Source organism: Perca fluviatilis, chromosome 8 (assembly GCF_010015445.1).
Source record: "Perca fluviatilis chromosome 8, GENO_Pfluv_1.0, whole genome shotgun sequence".
In the NCBI taxonomy this organism is placed as follows: Eukaryota; Metazoa; Chordata; class Actinopteri; order Perciformes; family Percidae; genus Perca; species Perca fluviatilis.
This window is the reverse complement of record NC_053119.1, coordinates 26,635,627-26,656,992: the sequence shown is the minus strand read 5'-3', so window position 1 is coordinate 26,656,992 and position 21,366 is coordinate 26,635,627. Positions and strand designations below refer to the sequence as shown.

Genomic DNA, 21,366 nt, shown 5'->3' with positions numbered 1-21,366 from the left:
GCGGAAAGGGGGGAGGGACTGAGAAGTTGTCGATCTGGAAACTTGCTCCTTATGAGGTCATAAGGAGCTATGTGGTTACCTCCCCTTTCTCTGCTTTGCCCGCCCAGAGAATTTGGCCTGCCCATGAGAGAGAGAGACATCATGGCTTTCAAACAAGCAAAGTGGCAGTTGGTCAAGGCCACACCCCCACTCTCCACCTTGCCCCCCTCTCTCCTCCTCAATAGCTACAGACACAGAAATGGAACATACTAAGGAAACATGTATGACCTGACCACTAAAATGTTGTACCAGGTTAATAAGTGCTATTATAAACACTTTAAAAGAAGCACTACAGCTGATTGACACACATATCAGTGTTGCCTTGCTGGTTTAAAAATCTCATAAAATTAAAAAAGGTTTTCTCCTTAAAACGTACCTGCACTTTGAATAGTGCTATTACCGAATGTAATGTAGCTTTCTATATTCTGAAAATGAATACTTTCTGAATACAGTCTGTGACAACTAAACAATTGTCTTTTTTTTTAAGGTAAAATGCGAGCAATACTGGGATCATGGCACCAAGCACTTTGAAAACATCACTGTAACAACAACCTCTGTCATACCACTTGAAGACTGGACCATCAGGGACTTTAACATAAAAAATGTAAGCGGCCAAAGAAAAAATCTTTGGAAGAGGGTGAAAATCAGCACTGTGCGTCAGTAGAAGTCGTCAGCCATTAGTGCTTATTTAACACCTTTAGTTTGGAAAACTTGTACATATCAGCTCTGTGAGTGAACAAACAACCCTCTACTGAACACTGGTCAATAATCTCAAGAATGTGCAGTCTGATGAAAAGACACATTTCACAAAACATGTCCTTCTGAGCCAAGGCACCTTGATCTAACTTGTCAATAATTGTGAAAATGTGTATCTGCATCACAGCCTGTGGCTGTAATTTTATGAAATCATACACTTTATACAGCATTTTTGAATGTTGCTGTAGCCTACACATTGATTTTTTTTAGTCACAACTACTGTGTGCATGTTTGTCCTTCAGGTGAAAACAGCAGAGACCCGTTCAGTGCGTCACTTCCACTTCACAGCCTGGCCAGATCACGGTGTACCACAAACCACCGAGCTCCTCATCAGCTTCAGACACTTGGTCAGAGAGCACATGGACCAATACTCCAGACACTCTCCTACTGTGGTCCACTGCAGGTCCGACAGAACACACACACACTCCTTTGCCTTCAGTTCTATATAACTGTTTCAGAAATGACAAAACAATTAATCGGATATTCTGTTTTTCTCTCTCTCCTCCCTCCCTTGTCTTTGTGCCTACGTTGTCTACACTCAGTGCTGGTGTTGGACGCACAGGCACCTTCATAGCCATTGACCGTTTGATCTTCCAGATCGAAAGGGAAAATATTGTGGACGTGTACGGCATCGTCCACGATCAGCGCATGCACCGGCCCCTCATGGTGCAGACAGAGGTAGGAAACGGTTTCTTACTGGTACATGTTGTTTGAAATACAGTATGTGAGGAGTATATGAAGTGTGCTGCAGCTCAGTAAACTTTTATATATGACGTCCCTGCAGGACCAGTATGTGTTCTTAAACCAGTGTGCCATGGACATCATCAGATCAAGAACTGGAACCAACGTGGATCTAATCTACCAAAACACCGCTGCACTCTCTATTTACGAGAACATAGAACCAAAAAAAAAAGGGTACCCCAATGCATAGGCCCGAGAAACCACTAAGGTCTTCCACTTCTCTCTTTACTCTTAATAAGAAACCAAGCAGACATTTGCAAAGGGAACGCAGATTGTGCTAAAAAAAATTATTTTTGACCTGTCATGCTTTTGTTAAGAATCTTGTAGCTTTATGGGTGCCTGGGTAGCTCACCTGGTAGAGCAGGAGACCATATATAAAGGCTATCTCCTCTACGCAGCGGCCGCAGGTTTGACTCTGCTGTGTGGCCCTTTGCTGCATGTCATTCCCCCTCTCTCTCCCTTATCATGTCTTCTGCTGTCCTATATAAGTTAAGGCCTAAAATGCCCCAAAAAAGAATTGTGTAGCTTTCTGGATGTAAACCTCTATTTTGTGGTATTTATTTGGTGAAAATGGTGAATGTTTGACAATAGAGGGAGCTATACTGTATGTGGAGATACAATAGGGGACATAATCACTTACCAAAGATATTTGGATTATATGTAAACTTTGGTCAATTATAAAATTGGATTCCCTCTTATAACTGCAGATTTTTGTATTGTTCAGTTTTTTTTATGTTGTGCTTGTTTACTACTGTATTTGACTTACTGATGATTAAATATTTTGCTCAGGTATTACACTTTTGACAAAGAAAAACTTAACTTGTAATTAATTGAACCTTTGGTATTGCCTTGTACAATGATTTGCTAGTATAAATACTATGTGCCTTTTCAAAACGTGTATGCTTTAGTGCCAGTAGGTGGCACTCCATTATGTTTGTCTTTTAACTGACAAAAAGGGACTGTTGCTGTATGATATTACCTTGTTACAGGAACCATAAGATTACGTTTCTCAATACATCATATTTTAGTGATGTTTGTCAGATCATCAGGCCAATTCTATGTGCACCTTTTAAACCAATTTGAACTGTGCAATGCCTTTAAATGAAGGAGTTTTGTTTTTCATTGTAGAGACTTGTGTATGTGTATGCTCTGTTGTGAATAATGCACTGGATGCATTTGTTTTTCTATACACTGTCCACTTTTTAATATATAGAGATCAGTACCGTTGATTACATTTTGGCCATGTGCTTTGTGAAACTGGATGGAACATTTTGCTATCCACCCTTCATTTGATTGTTACAATTTTACTTTGATCATTTTTCTTCTTCTTTTGATTAAAGAGATGGATCACATAACACAACAACTCAGGAACTTAAACAATCAAAACAGAACATTTTGCTGGGGAGATATGGTGTTAGAAAATCCATACTGCACCACTGTGTACTCTGAAGTCACACCGATTGTGCTGGTTTTATACATGTCCTTCTCTACATTGTACATTCCTCAAAGAAACAACCATGTTATGCCACTTCCTGCAGCATATCTGGTTTATCTATGGACATTTCTTGTGATTTTAAAATCACCAGAGGAGCTCTTTTTCAGCTTCTAAAGGGCAGATTTTTCCATGAGGCAGGTACGTTTTTCCAGATAATTGATGTGTGTGTGGTTAGCCTGTAGATATAAAGATTCCATCTTTGTATTTTATCATAATGTACTTAATGATTCAAAGCACTTGATGAATAGTCACAAAGTTGTAGGATGTTTTTGAAATGCTTCATGTGATGTTTGCTGGTACAATGCAAATAAATGTAAAAATAGCAAGAATGTTTTATGTGTGTACCCTTCAATCTGTAAAACCAAATGTGATTGGAGGTGTTATTACTTTTTTTACTCCACATTTGTTTATGGTTATGTATTGTGTGGTAGTGTTCCTATAACCCAACAGCTTAACGCTTTTTACTCTCACCATAATGTTTATAAATTTACAAATCTACAAAATATTTTACAAGCTAATATCATTAAAAGCATACCTTGCACAATATGTGTGACAGCTACCCTAGACACTGCACTGTTGATACCTATATTATTTCTGAATTGTTTCAGTCAAATAGAAAGATCAAAAGAAGCAAACTGTAGAATAAGCTGTATGCTGCAGAGGAGGACTGAGCTGGCACACCTCTGCATTATTCAGAGCAACTTTGAGGTTGCAGGTAACTAAGTGCACCCTCAAAGAATGAATAAATAATGCCATTTCTGTTTCTGACTTCATGAGGAAAAAACCTTTTACACAGAGACTTCAAAAAGTTCTAATTTTACAGCTCACAGCAGGCCTAACACTCAGGGGATTCTCTGCAATATGGAGGTGTTTTAAGGGCAGTCATTTTCACACACAGGGCACTCCTGGCATGGTGGTAATATAAGATTTTGCCAGCATGTCGGTTTCAATAAGCCTGATATTTCTCACTCGTCATTGTTGCATGTCTTTCAGATCCACAAGTTCATTCTAAAAATAGATGTGGTATTTGAATGCTTCTTTCTAGTTCCCTATGCTGTGTCTTGCATTAAAAGGTATACAGAGAGATGGAGCTTACCTTCAGATACGAAGTTAAAATAGGACATAAGATAACTGGGTGAACCAAATTTAACGATGAGCTCAAATGCGTATATGCCAGAAATCCACCATAATGGATGGAAGCCCAATGCCCAATTAAGTGGAAGAACACACAACCACACAGCTATGCAAGGTTCTTGCATTGACCTTTAAGTTAAGACGTGTAAAGTTTACACTAGCAGCATGAAGACTTCCAGACTCTATGCTACATATTTGTTAATATAATAGTAATCTATATATATATATATATATATATATATAAAACACTGACAGGGGCAATTGTAATGCCTGATGAGTATTTTTACTACTACATACGTTTAGCTGATAATACTTCTGTACTTTTACTTGATAAAAACTAGTATGCATGACATTTACTTGTAATAGTATGATACAACTTGTAATAGAGTATGTTCACATTGTGTAGTGCTACATTTAATGAAGATACAAATCTTAATAGGCTACTTTATGCACCACTATGAAATACACAGTCTGTCCATTACAAGTTTTCTTGTTCCATTTTGAGAAGTACACATTTTTAATTACAATCTTGACAAGTTGTGAATGCTCTATATAATCTTAACAACTGGGCTTAAATACTAAATTTGTGATACTAAAAATGTATGAGGATCATGTTTGCTCTTGAAGGCAATATTACATAGGCCTAACTAGTTGCAGCAGATGTGTTGTACGCTGCTGCGGCCACAGGTGTCGCCAGGGCGCCCTGTGTAGCAGCAGCAGCAGCAGCAGCCGCCAGATGAACGGTCCGCAGCAGGAGGATCCAGTCCGCTCCACACTCTCCATGTTGAAACGGAGCAACTTCTCCTCCAGCCGACTCCTACCGGCCACCACTGCCCGCCTGCTGCTCCCCTCAGCCCAGCTATCTCACACAGTCCCGTGCTATGAAGCTGGACTGGAAAAGAAGCTCGGACACAACTGTATGAGCAGCACGCTGGTCGACACAGAGTAAGTTTACGTTTAACTGAGCTCCTAATACGCCACGCCAACACGTCGATAAAGATACATTGCTATTTTTAGCGAGCATTATTTGCAGTTGTTCAACTAACGTATGTTTTATGTGCTAACTTACGTTAGCTAGCGGAGCTCAGGTAGCATTAACTGGTAGAATGAGGAGGATTTGCTTTTTTCCCGGACGGTAGTTTTGAGGCTCATAACGTCGCAATATTCTGAGGAATTTGGTCAGTCAGCGGTGGTAGTAACGTTATCTGTGTCTGTGTGGTGTGTTGTCTGCCCGAGTAGTGGCTAATGTTCAAGCTAGCTAGCTAGCACCTAAAAGTAGAACCTCATCACCCTGTTAGCAGACCATGCCCCATGCGGCTGCAGCTTGGCTGTCACTTGTTTGCATGGCAACCATGAACCTGTAACGTTGCCTCTGTGTTATTTCCTCATATTTATTTTGTTAACCTTCCTGCCATCACCTGCTTCAAGTGTAACGGTGGACTGCATTTGTTTTATTGGACCAATCAAAAATGGATAACGATAACGTTACTCTATAACGTTATAACAGCGCGTGTAGTAACGTTAGCTAGAGCAATCACCGTAGCAATAACCATATAGCTGTTAATGCTACTTCCAAACAACCTCCACTCCACATTACTCAAAGAAATGATAATACCAGTAACGTAACATCGCCGTAATGTCATGCAGGGCGCGACGTGCAGTATGTAATGTTTAGACATAATGCGGTGTGTAGGTGATTCAGAGGTTAGCGCTGTGAGGCTGGTAGGCATTTAAATATCAAATACCGGTACCCTACTGTAGTACAGGCCGAGACATCTTCAGCATGGTTCAACTCCAGTGTTTCTGGTGAAATGCCAAAGCTGTAACCTTTGGCATGTTTCCTTACTATCAACAACCTTTTCTACAGAGACTCTTCTCAATTTATATCAAGAGCACTGGATAATTGAGTTTTTTTGTGATATGTTATACATTATTAAGCAAACAGCCTTTATATTGAGGATCTCCTATCAACTGTGTTGACATGCCTATAAAGTATTGAATGAATTGAATATGACCTTGTTTACTAATATATATATATATATATATATATATATATATATATATATATATATATATATATATATATGTATATGTGTGTGTTCTTGTGATTAGAACTAGTCTGGCTATCACCAGACCAAGCTCAATCTTAGATTAGATTAGATAATACTTTATTCATCCCACAATGGGGAAATTCACTTATTACAGCAGCAGTTTTTCCACAATAAAAACAAACCAACGAACAACCAAACAAACAAACAAACAACAGGCAAACAACAGACAATATAAAAAGTATTTAAGTAAAGTAAAGTGAGGTGGCCATAGTGCGAAACATATTGTAATGTAAGTAAGTAATTTACATGAAATTAGATTGAATAATATGTAATTAAATAACAGCAAAAAGTAATTAACCATAATATAAATGATATTTAAGTGTGACCATAATATAAATAATATTGAAAAAGTAAGTACTCAGGGGCCTGTTTCACAAAAGCAGAATATATAAATCCAGGATAACTGATAAAGCGAGGCTGACCTAGTCTAATCTGTGCATCCTGGCTTGGTGGCGTTCACGAAGGCCAAGCCAGGCTGAGGAGGAGCGACTAGGTTGAGCGCCGGCTGAGTAATTCAGATAGATGGCGGCCGCCCACGGCTTTCCTCAAAAGACCGCGAGGTCGATCACTGATTTACTGATGCCAAAATGGAGAATTCGCATTGTACATACTTTATACAGAGTGAGCAGCAGCTTCTTGTGGAAGTATGACGGCGTGAAACACATTATTTGTATAAAAAGAAAACCAACACCCGCTGTAATGAAACAGCGAGAGAGCAGGCGATCCGCGGACCGACTGAATGCGTAATTGTAGCCTAAATATATACATTAACTGACCCGCGCGCTCTGAATTGAAGCCGTCATAATCATTCCATTCAAGGATTAGGCTACTAATCATTTGCACACATTAACAGTTGTACTCTTTGCCTTAAAAGTGAGCAGAAGATAATGTTACTCAGGGAATTTACAATGAAGATCAATTTTCTACAACGCCAGAATATGATGCGTAAATATCTCTTTCACTCTGTTCCTCCCTCTCTCTCTCATGGTCTAAAATATAAGTTTCCTAAGTCATATTAACTTCCACTGCTCGCTTTTAATGCAAAGTGTACAACTGTTCGTTTTGCAAATGACAGTGACTCAGTGAATGGTTTCAGTTAAGAGCAGTAGTTCATAAATGTATATTTTTAGACTATCATTCAGTCGAGTCCGATATCTGCCACGCTTTTCTCGCGTTCATTTTTTATTTTTATAGAGGCCGAAGTTTCCTTCTCTACATATTATATGCCTTGCTCCCTGTATATATGGACATAGAAAATAAAGACACTGAAGAAATTGGACTCTAAAATCTAGAAACTATGAAGATAATTAAGTGATAAATTCCATGCACACTGTAAACATGAATGGAACAGAGTGATATTCATCAGTTATTTCCCCCCAAATATAAGGTCAAAAACCATTGAGGTGTCCTCTCCCTGTTGTCATGAATGCACAGTAGCCTACATCACTAGATAGTTACTGGTCCAGTGAACTAAGACTATAATTTGGGAGGACTGTACAATTAGGATATGTTCTTAAAATTGTACAATCCTCCCAAATTATAGTTGCAGTTTACTGGACAACACAAATTGTGTGCTAAGAATGCCAAATACAATGTACATGGAAGTGGAACAAACATGATACTTATTGTTAAAGAATAAAAAAAAAAAATGAATCAACCAAAATAATTCAAGGTGCATTGGTCAACTATAGAAATGTACAGTATTGTATGTATTGCCCTTAGTAACAGACTTCATTTAAAACACATTTGAAATTTGATCAGCCTTTTCTAATTATCTCAACAACTGCCATAATATATTAATTAAACTTCTAACAACAATATGAACATCAGTCTTCATACAGCAATATAACAGTAATAATGTCACATGAATAATTATAAAAATAATGGTCACAACTTTAAATAATAACAGTACTTAAATGAACAGCAATATGCACCTGTTGTATTTTAATCCAGGCTGATAACAATAGGGTAAAACCACTGCTGGGTGATCAGAAAAGGCTACAGGATTAAATAAATCCTGGCTGTTAGCCTGGTGAGGGAAGGCTAGCTGTACAGAATAAATCTCCATGGTGATTTATGTGCCTCTGCTTTCGTGAAACCGAATCAAGGCTTAATTCATCCAGGATAACTGGGAAATCCCGGCTTAATCCCTTATCTTGGTTTTGTGAAACAGGCCCCAGAATGGAAAAAATATAAATACAGATAATAACAAAGATATACATAGAGCCAAGATGAGTGGTGGGTAATAATTGAAACAGGAACATTGAACATTAGTCTGGGGAGTCTGCTCTGTATTTTCTACTGCTTCAGGAGGCGTGATCAACGGGCATAGTTCAAATGACTCTGTCCTTCAACCAATCAGACCGACAATCCGGGTGATGTAGCAGCGACGGCGGCATCAACGGGGTGGCTGCGCTTCGGTGGCCGCTATTTTGAATGTAAACAAGAAGCTGCTTGGTCGCTTCTCTATCGTCATCGTGTTAATTCCGCCAATAGCGTGCCTGGTGGATAAGCCAGTCTGTGATTGGTCCCCGCAAAATTGTAACAGAAGCAGGATAGATAAACGTACAGGTTTCCAGCAAGGGGGTAAGATTTGCTTCAGAACTCGAACCTCCTATGGCGCCATTTTGATGCTACAAAGCGATCACCTCCCGTTAGCATCCCACTGACTCCCATTCATTTTGACGTCACTTTGATAGCGAATAACTTTACATCTGAAGCGTTTAAAAGACTCTATCTGTCCATTGTTTATTTCTAAAGAAACACGACAATGTATAAAAGGCTCCATTACCTTGTATCTCACATTATGGCGCCGTAGCAGACGTTTTTGTAAAAATAGGCTAACGATTGTGTCATAACCATGCAACTTACTGTCGCATAGTAGAGAAATGACAGTTTGCAGGCAGTTTCGACTTACATTAGCTGTTTAGGTTTACTAATGTTAACTAGCATGTTAGTTAGCAATAATTAGCCTGTGTCTATGTTATCTCCTTACATATACCTACACTCTCCATCTCTGCAAGATTGGGAATGATTGAGATTTCTCTTGGCACAGCTACCAGAAGACTTACAACTTTCAGACAGGTTGCTCACATCACATAAACGTTGTCTCTCTCAGTTGCCGGCTGCGCAGTAACGCTTAGCGCTCACTGGAAAAGTGCTTCTAATATCCTTCACTGGTCTCCGTCCAGAGCAACGGGATCTGTTGGTCCATTTTAAATATGTCAATGGTTTCCAGCCTGAGCTGCAGGGCGAAATCAAATTGCCGGCAGATCGGGCTGGGTTTACCCAGTCTAGATTAGAACTAGACGGATACATTGGCCAGTATTGGCTTTTTGCAGACATATTGTTACCAGTCACAACTTAAAAAAAAAAGCAAATTTGAGGAATCCTTATAAAAAATGCTTGTTTATTGTATGTTTTTATGAAGATTTTTTTTAAACTCTCAAATACCGACATTGTTGTCAGCCTCAAAAATCCAGTGTGGTTTGGGCTATAGTGTACTTAGTGTAATATTAGATATTGATGAGATAATGACTAAATGTGGAGATTTTACAGTACCACTTCGCCTCATCCATCTCTGTCTATTCCCAGTGCAGAAAAAGATAGAAAAGCTCACCATCTTTAATCGTGTGGTATTAGGCCTATGTGGAGTTGGGTTAAGCTAGAGATGAGAATAGCACAGAAGTGCACTTTAGTTAATAGTTAAAAGGGTTACTGGGATGTGTCACTCAAAATACTGAAAAAACAAACAAAGCTTATCCAAGCACAGGAGGAAATGATTACCAGAGTGCTTAGAAGTTAAATGTCGGGTGATATTTGGGAAATCGCAGCTGAGGGAGAAGAGACAGTTTACCAGTCTTTACCAGTTCCCCACTTTTCTCTTTTTGTCAAAGCTCTCTTGTTGTCTCAGTGTTTCTGTGATCTGTCTGTACTTTCAGTTGACTCCATCTTAGGGGTGCATGATATATCGACTCCATATCGTTATCGCGATATCACGTTGCGCAATATTCTGTCAAAGTGTCGCGATAAGTATGCAATAGTTTGTTTATTTTGTGGAGCGCTGCGTCCCGTCCGTTGGCTGTGTGGCTTAAGGCTGTTTTATGGTCCTGCGGAGGCTCCGCGCAGAGCTTTCGCCGTAGCCTATGTAAGTGGCCTGGTGTTTATACTTGTGCGCTGGTGTGTGCGTCGAGCCGGTGTGTGCGTCGAGCCGGTGTGTGTGTGTGTGTGTGTGTGTGGGTGGGTGTTTGTGTGGGGAGTGTGTGGTAGAGCGAGGGAGAAGTGAGAGAGTGACAGCGATTAGCTTCGGTGCGAGTAGCGACTTTAGAGTCATAGTGAGAGAAACAAAGTGTCTCCCCTGTGCTTTCTGACCACGGTGAGACATCTTTAGCATGAAAAGTTAACCTTCTCCTTGATTTCATGTTGTTTATGGAGAAGAACGATACCAAGCCACGGCCGAGCGACGTGTAGTTCAATTTTTCGAGAGGTGCACGTCAGGCTACGGCGTAGGGTCCGGCTTAGACGCAGAGGGGTCTGCGGGGGTACGCCGTCGATTCTACGCACAACCATAAAAAGGCCTTTTAGTTGTGTTCCGCTTGAAACGCTATAATGATCATTATTTCATTGGCCAGTTACTGTGCCACTTGCACATGTACACGTCAGCGCACGGGTCCACTAGGTGACAAACCCTATGGAGCGTACCCATGACGTGTGTGTGCATATTCCGACAGAGTGACAGTGTGAGTGAAGAAATAGAGACAACAAAACGGAACGAATCAGAGAAGCGAAAGGAAAGTTGTGTCCTTTTCGCTTTATTTATTTATTTATTTATTTCATACTGTCCAACCAGTAAAACATGTCCTGTTCTGTAGACATTGTCCTTATTTATTTATTAATGTTGGACTGTCAGTTGAAATAAACCTTGTGTTGTATTTGTTATGAATCTATTTTGATGCGTTTTCCCGTGACTTTTGTAATTTTACATTTGTTTAAAAATATCGAAATTAATATTGATATCGCAATAGGCATAATCAATATCGCAATATCGCATTTTGTCAATATCGTGCAACCCTACTCCATCTTTCAGAGTGGGTTATACAGAACAATAAAAAGGCCTGATATCCAGTATTAGGATTCTCTGTCAGACCGGCAGGCACTGTGACAAAAATCTATCTGATATTGAATGACCGCAAAATGTCAGACTGCAAGTCGTGTCAATAGCAGGGAGGAAACCTATCAGGCATTTGAAGGTCATTAATAATGTGTGTGTAAATAATGGGTGGCCATTTAAAATAGGTCGTGAGATCAATAACAACAGACTACTCATATTCGCATATCTGGTTTTGATCAAGTCTGTGTTGCTTTAAGTACTCCATGTCTGATGCTCTCATTAAACGAGGTTTATGGTCGCCGTGGTGTTCCCTGGCGCGAGGTGCGGGAGCCATAAAATGACATCACCACAGCTGCTGTTTCCAGGACAAAGGCTCCGCAAGTCGTCGAGGCGTGCGGCTGTGCACATCGGCGCGCTGTGCTTTCAGTTCAACACGGTCGGCTGGGAAGACGGGCCGAGCAGGTTCGTCTGTAAAAACGTCTATGTACAGACCACAGGGAGTCAAACATGGTTAAATATGTGGTCAGCAAGAGCCACCACACTGGGAAAAGAAGAAGCATTTTGCTGGAGAGTGTGGAAAAACATGAGAGATCGCTTTGTCAAATAATTTTTTTTATTTGACAAAGCGATCTCTCATGTTTTTCCAGCCTCATAAAAAAAGAGTGTCCTTAAAGGAACACGCCGACTTATTAGGAATTTAGCTTATTCACCGTAACCCCCAGAGTTAGACAAGTCGATACATACCCTTCTCATCTCCGTGCGTGCTGTAAGGCTGTCTGACGGATCCAGCGGCATCAGGCCATCACAGAACAGGCAGGTGAATGGTTCCAGTAATCCTACTGCTCCGAATAAGTGACAAAGATAACACAACATTTATTTGTTGTGTTAGTTAGAGTGATAGCGTGAAAATAAACGTAATATGATACCGTCGTCTTCTAACCGGTAACAAACCGGAACTATATTCTCAGGCGGAAGAATATAGTACTTGGGCGGAGTGATATGCTCGCAAGCAAGCCTGTCTGAGAATATAGTTCCCAGTTTGTTTACTGTTAGAAGACGGGCTGTCTCATGTTACGCTGTTTTTGTACACGCGTGTCACTCTACAAATCACAACATGTAAATAGGAACATATTGCTATTTTGTCACTTTGTCACAATTTGTAGCAGGTAGTTGGAACCAGTTACCTGCAGGATCTGTGCTGGGCTAAGCTAATGCTGGAGCCGTCAGACAGCGTTACAGCACGCACGGAGATGAGAAGGGTATGTATCGACTTGTCTTACTCTGGGGGTTAGGGTGAATAAGCTAAATTCCCAATAAGTTGGCGTGTTCCTTTAAGAGGAAGACAGTCATTTTGATTTGGAGATAAACGACCAATAACCACCTCCATAACCAAGCAAATCAAAGTCTATTCCATTTTTTTTTTTCTGAGTTTTCCCATCTTAGCTTGTATAATGATGGGAGGTTTTCTGTGCCGATCTCTTAACAACCAAAGTCTGGTCATGCCATGTGACAGTCTACCTTGCACTAATCGGGTGGGGATATTTAATGGTGTTGGTCCCTAAGCCTATCAACTAGAACTGTGTCTTTGCACTGCCGTGAATGACAAATGGGGAGAGAGTAGCAGTGAATGAAGGAAAGGAGAAAAAAAAAAAAAAGGGTGGTGAGAATGTGAAGAGCTGTTTGAGCTATTTCTGTGGGTGGTTAGTTCTGTTTTTTTATCACTGCTTTTTCTAGCAGGAAGACACAGCAACAGATGTCCTAACTTTCATGCTGTGCTATGAGAAATACTCAGAAAGTAGGCCTGTCACGATAATACATTTTGCTGGACGATAAATTGTCCCAGAAATTATTGCGATAAACGATAATATTGTCGTTGAGAGACCAATTTGCATCTAATGATAATGGCATAATAATGCAGGTACACTTTTTCAAAGATCAATACACTTTTATTTCTAAAGAATATTTAACACTGGAACTGGAAGACATTTTAAATATCCACAATATGTCTTTGATCTCCTTTAGTATGTCGTCTTCCACGCTGATGTACAGTTGTGGAATTGCCGTTCGTCATGCATGTTGACACGCATGTTCTCGCAGGCAATTCATAGCCTACTGGCTGTCAAAAGTTTGCTGCATTCGAGTGTTTGTGCGATAGACTACAGACTCTGTACTACATTTTACAATTTATTTAACACTAAATATTAAATTTAAATAATATATAATTAATAAATTGAATCGATCTATATGGCTGTCTGCCACACGGCGAGTAAATGTTTGTACCAAAATAGTTCTGTTTTTCGGGCTTCATTTTGGCAAAGGTGCGGCTTCTGCTCCTCTGCAGGTCGGAGCTTTGTGGGGGCGGAACACAAGCACACACACACACACACACACACACACACACACACACACACACACACACACACCTCTGACATACTTTCCACACTCCGTGTCCGCGGACAGCTGTAGGCTTGTACCGTTAATGTTCTGTGCATTGTCGGACACATGCATCCACTCTCCTGAAACCGCTTGTATGTCCGAGCCTGTCTCCACCGCCTCCACCTGCAGGTTGCCAGCTGTGTGGTTTGAAATGAAAGGGAGAAAACGGGACGCCGAGTGACACGGTTGATATCGCTCATATACTTTTTAGTTTTTTGACGGCGCCTTAACTGCAAAGTGCTGCGGGAAACCCTGCCCCAACTCTCAGCTAGCGTTTTCTGTCTCTGTCTCTCTCTCCGCCAGGAGTCCCGCCCCCACACAAAGACCATGCGACTGACAAGAGGGTTCACTCCTCGTTACGCTAAGGAACCGAGAGTGGTCCTCCAGTCTCTTTGGTAGAGAGAGACGAGAAAAACAAACAAGCATGCAAATGGAAATTATCGCGGCCGGAAAAATTATCGAGCTCATTTTTTTATCGTGCGATTAATTGATTTATTGACTATCGTGACAGGCCTATCAGAAAGTAGTCAGGAAAAACCATTAGGGATGTCGAAAGAACCGATACTAAGGTACCAAGTCAATGCCAAAATTTGGAAAATGAGATGGTACTCGTTTGTCTATGGTACTGTAGGTACAATGCAATTCGTCCGAACTATCTGGTATCGTGACACTCCTGGAAGCCACCCAAGGGCGTCCTGGTGGCCTTAACACGCTGACTGCTGTGTCCCTGTTTTGAGTCCAGCTGGGGACTTTTGTTACAGGTCATCTCTCATCTCTTCCCCCAAATGTCCAATCAGCTAGGATTGGGATTTTATTTTCAGGATATTAGTGGAATGAGAACAATTGGCAGTGCACAAATGCCAGTCAAAAGATTCCATGAATAGATCCTCACCTAGCTTCTGAATTTGACTGGGCGTCTTATTCATTTAGCAGGTTGGATCATCACTGCTTTCTGTTAAGCTCTGATGTTAATGTCAGAGCTGTAATGGTTTATTTGGCCCACGTAATGTTTCAGATTTTTATTTTACTGACAAAAAACAAAAAATAGTTAACAAGGTCATTGACCTTAAGCTAGCTGTCCTGAGTTGTTGTTGTCATGTCAACAATATCATGCAAATTCTGCCGCCTCCTCAATATTCAACCGTGGGATTGCTTGGTATGTCTCACCACTGACACGCATTGCCATAGCCATGCATTAATAGTGGCAGCGACAAGAAGAGATAAGGCAACTGATCATTTTGAATGCCAATAATAAGTGAAGCTTTTGCCTGAATGGCAAAATACAAAAATAGCAGTACAAGCTGAAAAGAATGTACCGGCACAGTTCCTAAGCAGGTCATATTGTGAAAAAGATTGTCACTTTACACTATACAAAAACTCTTGTTTGTCAGTATGCGAGTGTGAAACGTCTTCCTAGTAATTTTCCAAAAGATACTGAGCCCTATAAACTATTAGTTGAATCGGACAGCTCTTAACAATGGTAGTGTCCTACTCCAGGGTTTGATAAATGGCTCAGTGCAGTTCCAGTTCCCCTGAGATATGAAATGCTTTCCCCAACACCTAGTGGGGGAATCTAGGCTAATACCGCTCCATATTGAATCTGTCTCTCTGTCCCCAGAGAGCACACGCACTTTTAGCAGCCTTTATCGTGCCAAGATTTCCTTCTCCTCCCATGCTCTTGCAGAGTATTTTTGTCCTAAGTTACTTTACAGCTGTAAGTTGGCCTTTATATCTAAAAATGGGTACCTTTTTCACAGAATGTCACTTTGTTTCCAGAGAAACCTCATCTGTGTAAATACAATATGACAGTACTGCATGCTGTATACCCAAATGGAGGCATTATTTGTAGATATTACAGTATAAAAGCCACATTACATCATTGACTTTAGTTACACCTATCTGTATGCAATGTTAACTGCTATAATATTAACTGTTCCATATGATGACACCAGCATTATAACCATAGACCGTTCAAGAAATGGAGAAAGCCATGCCGTAGACGTCCACTGAGACCAGTGAAGTCTATTAGAAGCACTTTTCCGGTGAGGGCTGAGCGTTACTGCGCAGCCTCAAACTGAGCTTGAAGACGTAAATGTGATGTGAGCAACCTGTCTGAAAGTTGTAAGTCTTCTGGTAGCTGTGCCAAGAGAAATCTCAATCATTCCCAATCTTGCAGAGACGGAGAGCGTAGGTATATGTAAGGAGATAACATGGGCACAGGCTATGCTTGCTAACTAAAATGCTAGTTAACATTAGTAATTAAACTTAAACAGCTACGGTAATTTGTCTACTGTGTGACAGAAAGTTGCGTTGTTATGACACAATCGTTAGCCTATTTTTACAAAAAATGTCTGCTGATGTTTCTTTAGAAATAAACAATGGACAAATAGAGTCTTTAAACGCTTCAGATGTAAAGTTGTTTGCTGTCAAAGTGGCGCCAAAATGAATGGGAGTCAATGGAATGCTAACGACGGGTGATGGCTTGTTGGCAACAAAATGGCTCCATAGGAGGTATGCTTTGTGGACGTTCGCTTACCCCCTTGATTATAACACAGTGAAATGTCTGAAGACAGTAGTCTTTTGTGTTAGTACCACATTAATCGGGGGAAGCAGCTTTCCCCTTTCTCGTTATAAAAGTGAGACAAAGACAAACCATAACTGTTTAAAGACCTCTGAAACCATATTTATGATTCAGATGCAACATTTTATTATGTAACCCGAAACTGTTTTTTTCCCCCATTAATGTATGAGATTTTCATGCATATTGAACAGTGTTGGCACTATTATTTGCATAATTATAATATGAAAACTAATCATCTCTGTCTCCTTAGTTTTCTCATTGCTATTTACCTTAGCCTTTTTTAACAGCATGCCTTCGGCCTGACATTTTATCCCCAGTGTTGTTCTGTGGCTTGGGAATTGTCTCCTACCCTTAAACACTTGTTCAAGTGGGGTCACTTGTGAGATATTTGACTGCAGCTGAAAACGCCGGCATTTTTTTCTCTCCTTGTTGCATGCATATCTTCAAATATCCTGTCTTTATTCTTTAACACACACACAAATTTAGTTTTTTTGTGTGATTTACCTCCTGACCCCTTGACGTTCGTTCCTAGGCTGCTGGGTAGATGGTGTGTGTATTTATAGAGCAGGCTTAACGTTATAGATCCACTGCTCTTCTTTTAACAGAGGCAGTGACTGCTGGAGCATTCTCAAGGTAGCTAGCGCCTCTGCAATCAATATCCACCTCTCACTCATCTCTGGCTCAATGTATGGAGCAGTTTCTTATGTAAATGCTGCCAGCTTTACTCTGGACCCAGTGTTTTTACTTTGAGGAAATTGTAGGTACAGTCGCAAAACATCTCGCATGAAATCACACAAATGCAAAGTTTAGTTTTATGTAAGGCTTCTGTGTGTGTATGACACATTAGGGCTGCTCGATCATGGAAAAAAATATAATCACGATTATTTCGGTCAATATTGAAATCACGATAATTTAACACAATTACTCATTGACTTCTGGAAAGATGTTGCAATTATTGAATTTAAAAAAGTTCAACAAATCAACAGTAAAAAGAAAAAAAAAACAAATTTGCCTTAATACTATTTAAACTTTATTTTTTCATTCAGAACACGAGAAAATAAGAGTTTACTTGCAAAACGTAATGAGCTAAATCATTGTTTTTCTCTATTATTCTGGTTTTGTGATCATTGGGAGCAGAAATCATAATCACGATTAAATTTTGATTAATTGCACAGCCCTATGACACATGCGCGCAGGTTTTGTGTACATGGAGAACAGATACATTATTGTTATTAGATGATAACAGAGCATTCAGGGTTATTGTCTGTGTGATGCTCAGTTTTTATTTTTATTTTTTTTTTGGGTATTTTAGGCCTTTATTTCCATAGGACAGATGAAGACATGAGAGAGGGGGAATGACATGCAGCAAAGGGCCGCAGGTCGGGGTCGAACCTGCGGCCGCTGCGTCGAGGAGTATACCTCTATGTGCGCCTGCTCTACCAAATGAGCTTACCTGGCCACGCTATGCTCATTTTTAATATGGTTATTTTGTTTTGATGTACACATTTGCAAATTACCTACAGTACAAGTAGGCAAATACACATATGTCCTTGTCACAGTCTACGTTTTTTTACTTAGTGGCAGGCCCTTCACAGGGACTTTGTCCAGTCCCTGAAAGGGATTGGCACTGTGGACAGCCCATGTTAAATGCTGATAATCTGTAGTTTCAAGGGATAAACTGCAGTGTCTGTGTTCAGTTTACAGAGGGCTTGATGTAGGGTTTTTGGCATGCTTTTATTACATTGAGTGTTTTATTACGAAAGAGGTGATTCTGAGAGGCTTGATTGCACCATGGGTTTAATGTCAGCCTGTTAAAGCCCTTTTTGGATGGTCAGCATTCTGCTTTGTGCAGACTTTATTAGATTGGCTCTAATTTTTTGGCATCTCCCGGCTGATGTTTTCATGTCATGGCATTTTGTTGCTTCAGAAAATGAATACCCAGGTGTCAGCATTGTATTTACGAGGCTGTGTGTACAGTGCGTAGTCTGGTTTCCTAATGGTGTAGTCAGGTGAGGGGAGAAAGTGACACTAAAAGGATACTTGTGACACTCAGTCGTAGGTGTCTATGCCAAGAAAACAAGCATCACCTTAACCTTTTAAGAAAGACCTCAGGTTTCAGAGCATGGACAGTTTCCATGACATGGGACCATCATCTGACTTCAGTCTTAAAGGGATACTATGTCCAAAATCTATCTTTTGGGTAACACTCACCCTCGGTATATAAAGGATGACTGCAAAGTGGCCGTGAACAGTATGTATTATATTGGTTATAGTGGTTCACAACGGTGGCCAGGGTTTACACAGAAACAAATAATAGAAACTTATTAAACCACTGCCGCAGCATTCATTTTTCCATGCTCCCTCCCTCCACTATTTGTGATAGGGCTGGGAATCACCAGAGGCCCCACGATACAATATTATCATGATACTTAGGTCACAATATGATATTATTGTGATTTTAAACGTATTGCGATATTATGCGTTATTGCAATTTATTACTTTTTTTCCCAACTAAAAAGATAAGTTTGTTCATCTCACTTCAATTTTCCGTAGTGGAAATGATTAATATTATTATGTCAATTAGGCTTAATTCCTCTTTAACTAAGCAGTAAAATAACTTTACATGGTCACAGTCAGGTTCACTCTGAAGAGGATTACATTGAAAAGGTCAGCAAACCTCTAAGGGAAAGCATTTATATTATTCATTTATTAGTTTAAAGTGCTCATATTATTATTGCTCATATTAGTGCTCATTTTCAGGTTCATATTTGTATTTAGAGGTTGTACCAGAAGAGGTTTACATGGTTTAATTTTCAAAAAACACCATATTTTGTTGTACTACACATTGCTGCAGCTCCTCTTTTCACCCTGTGTGTTGAGTTCTCGGTTTTAGCTACAGAGTGAGGCATCTCATTTCTGTTCCATCTTTGTTGGGAGAGCTAAGCACTGCTAGCAAATCAGAAGCAGAGTATGAGGGAGTGCCATCCTAGCAGCTAGGTGAGCATTATAACGTGTGTTACAAAGTGACAAGCGGTCGTCTCTGAAGTAAAGGCTGGACTACAATAGAGCTGTTTGGAGCAGTTTGTGAACAGTGTTTTCTGTTGGAGATGGTAAGTCCCTTTGGGGTGGACTTTGGGCTTTTTAACTTTGTAAACCTATAGCATAAAAAAGATATATGACACAATAAAGGAAAGGGAAAAAGCCAAAAAGCATAATATGAGCACTTTAAAGGGTGATGGAAGAGGACATTTTCAATGTGTTACAATATCATTTTTGCTGACTTCCCCTGTACATTAATGTACAGTGAAATTAGTTATGCCGGTACCGTAACAGCACAAATACGCACATCAAACTCCAAGCATTGGGTGATTTGACTTATCTGTACCATCCAGATATACACAGTGAAGCTGAATGGTGGTTGATCTGATTCGGTCCATAGCTTTTTCTCCCTTCCTGGGTTGAATGCAGGTCAGACACTGTCCGTCACTTTGGTGGAAAGGCATCTCCATCAGAGGCTGGGAACTTAATTTAATGATATTGATGTCATTTAACCAACTCCCAGGAGAGAGAGAAACTGCAAGAGAGAGCAACAAGAATGGAGAGAACTAAAACTAAAATGTATTTGGTACTTATGTACTGTACGGTTCAGTAGGACCACATCATACATATGTATGTTTCCTGTATTAAAGTGCTCATATTATGCTTTTTGGCTTTTTCCCTTTCCTTTATTGTGTCTTATATCTTTTTTGTGCATGTTTTAGGTTTACAAAGTGAAAAAGTCCACCCCAAAGGGACTTACCATCTCCAACAGAAACACTGTTCACAAACTGCTCCAAACAGCTCTGTTGTAGTCCAGCCTTTACTTCCATGACGAACGTGAGTCACTTTGTAACACACATTATAATGCTCGCCTAGCTGCTAGCGTGGCACTCCCTCATACTCTGCTTCTGACTGGCTAGTAGTCCTTACCTAGGTAGTGCACATGTGCGACTCCAAACAAAGATGGAATAGAAGTGAGATGCCTTACTCTGTAGCTAAAACAGAGATCTAAAACAAAACTTTCCTTTTCCATTTTATGTTGCACACATTTTTTTTGTCCAAACTTTCCTTTAATTGTATTAGTTTAAAGTGCCCATATTATGAAAAAATCACTTTTTCTGGGATTTGGGTGTTATTTTGTGTCTCTGGTGCTTCCACAGGCATACAAACTTGAAGAAAAAAAAACCATCCATGCTGTTTTGAGTGAGATACGGGTTTCTGTATATAACCTGCCTTAGGTCTCCGGGTGAGCTGTTCAAAATCTGCAGGGCTTTCTACGTCACTAGCCGAAACGAGGGGGCTAAATGCTAGCATGCTAGCACAGTTAGCCCCCTCGTTCTCAATGGCAAAACACTGCTACAACACACACAAGTTCACCATAATCTACAAAAGAACTACTTACATGTCCCTGTTCTGCAGGTATTCCACGCAAAGTTGGAAGTGCGCCCTCGTTTAGAAGTCTCCCGGCTAATCCTGCCTTGTACTGACTGAAGTTAGAAAAACGGCTAGCTAACTAATGTGATCCTTACCTAGCTACAGCGCATGTGCGACTCGCAACAAAGGTGGTACAGAAGTGCGATGTCTCACTCGGTAGCTAAAACAGAGACCTGAACACAGGGTGAAAAGAGGAGCTGTAGCAATGTGCAGTACAACAAAAATATGGTGTATTTTGAAGATTAAATCATGTAAACCTATTCTGGTACAAACTCGAAATACAGTTATGAACCTGAAAATGAATAAAATATGGGCACTTTAAGTGTTGGTCTTTTAAGACCGTGAAATGCCCACAAAGTATACTATTTACCCCTCAGGAAAATTACAAAATTACATATTAATAGGTAAAAGAACTGTGGACAAGTTGGACAGGTAAAGGAAGGACATAAAGTCAATTAGAATGTTTTAATAAGATTGCCTAAGGAAGTGA

At 40.2% G+C, this 21,366-nt stretch overlaps 2 protein-coding genes across 14 annotated transcripts in view; both read left to right on the top strand.

Moving 5' to 3' along the window:
- Window positions 1-3,357, top strand: part of ptprjb.1 (protein tyrosine phosphatase receptor type Jb, tandem duplicate 1) — a 38,609-nt gene extending 35,252 nt beyond the window's left edge. For all 10 annotated transcript variants that reach the window (XM_039809282.1, XM_039809280.1, XM_039809277.1 and 7 more), the window contains 4 exons: window positions 527-643; window positions 1,038-1,198; window positions 1,338-1,473; window positions 1,580-3,357. In XM_039809282.1, the coding sequence (XP_039665216.1) occupies window positions 527-643; window positions 1,038-1,198; window positions 1,338-1,473; window positions 1,580-1,726 (561 nt within the window). In that variant the 3' untranslated portion in view covers window positions 1,727-3,357. The remainder of the gene's footprint in view (window positions 1-526; window positions 644-1,037; window positions 1,199-1,337; window positions 1,474-1,579) is intronic.
- Window positions 3,358-4,881: 1,524 nt separating this feature from the next.
- The window catches only part of osbpl5 (oxysterol binding protein-like 5), a 64,962-nt gene continuing 48,477 nt past the window's right edge, over window positions 4,882-21,366 (top strand). For all 4 annotated transcript variants that reach the window (XM_039808813.1, XM_039808809.1, XM_039808808.1 and 1 more), the window contains exon 1: window positions 4,882-5,110. The gene's annotated coding sequence lies outside the window, so the exon portion shown is untranslated. The remainder of the gene's footprint in view (window positions 5,111-21,366) is intronic.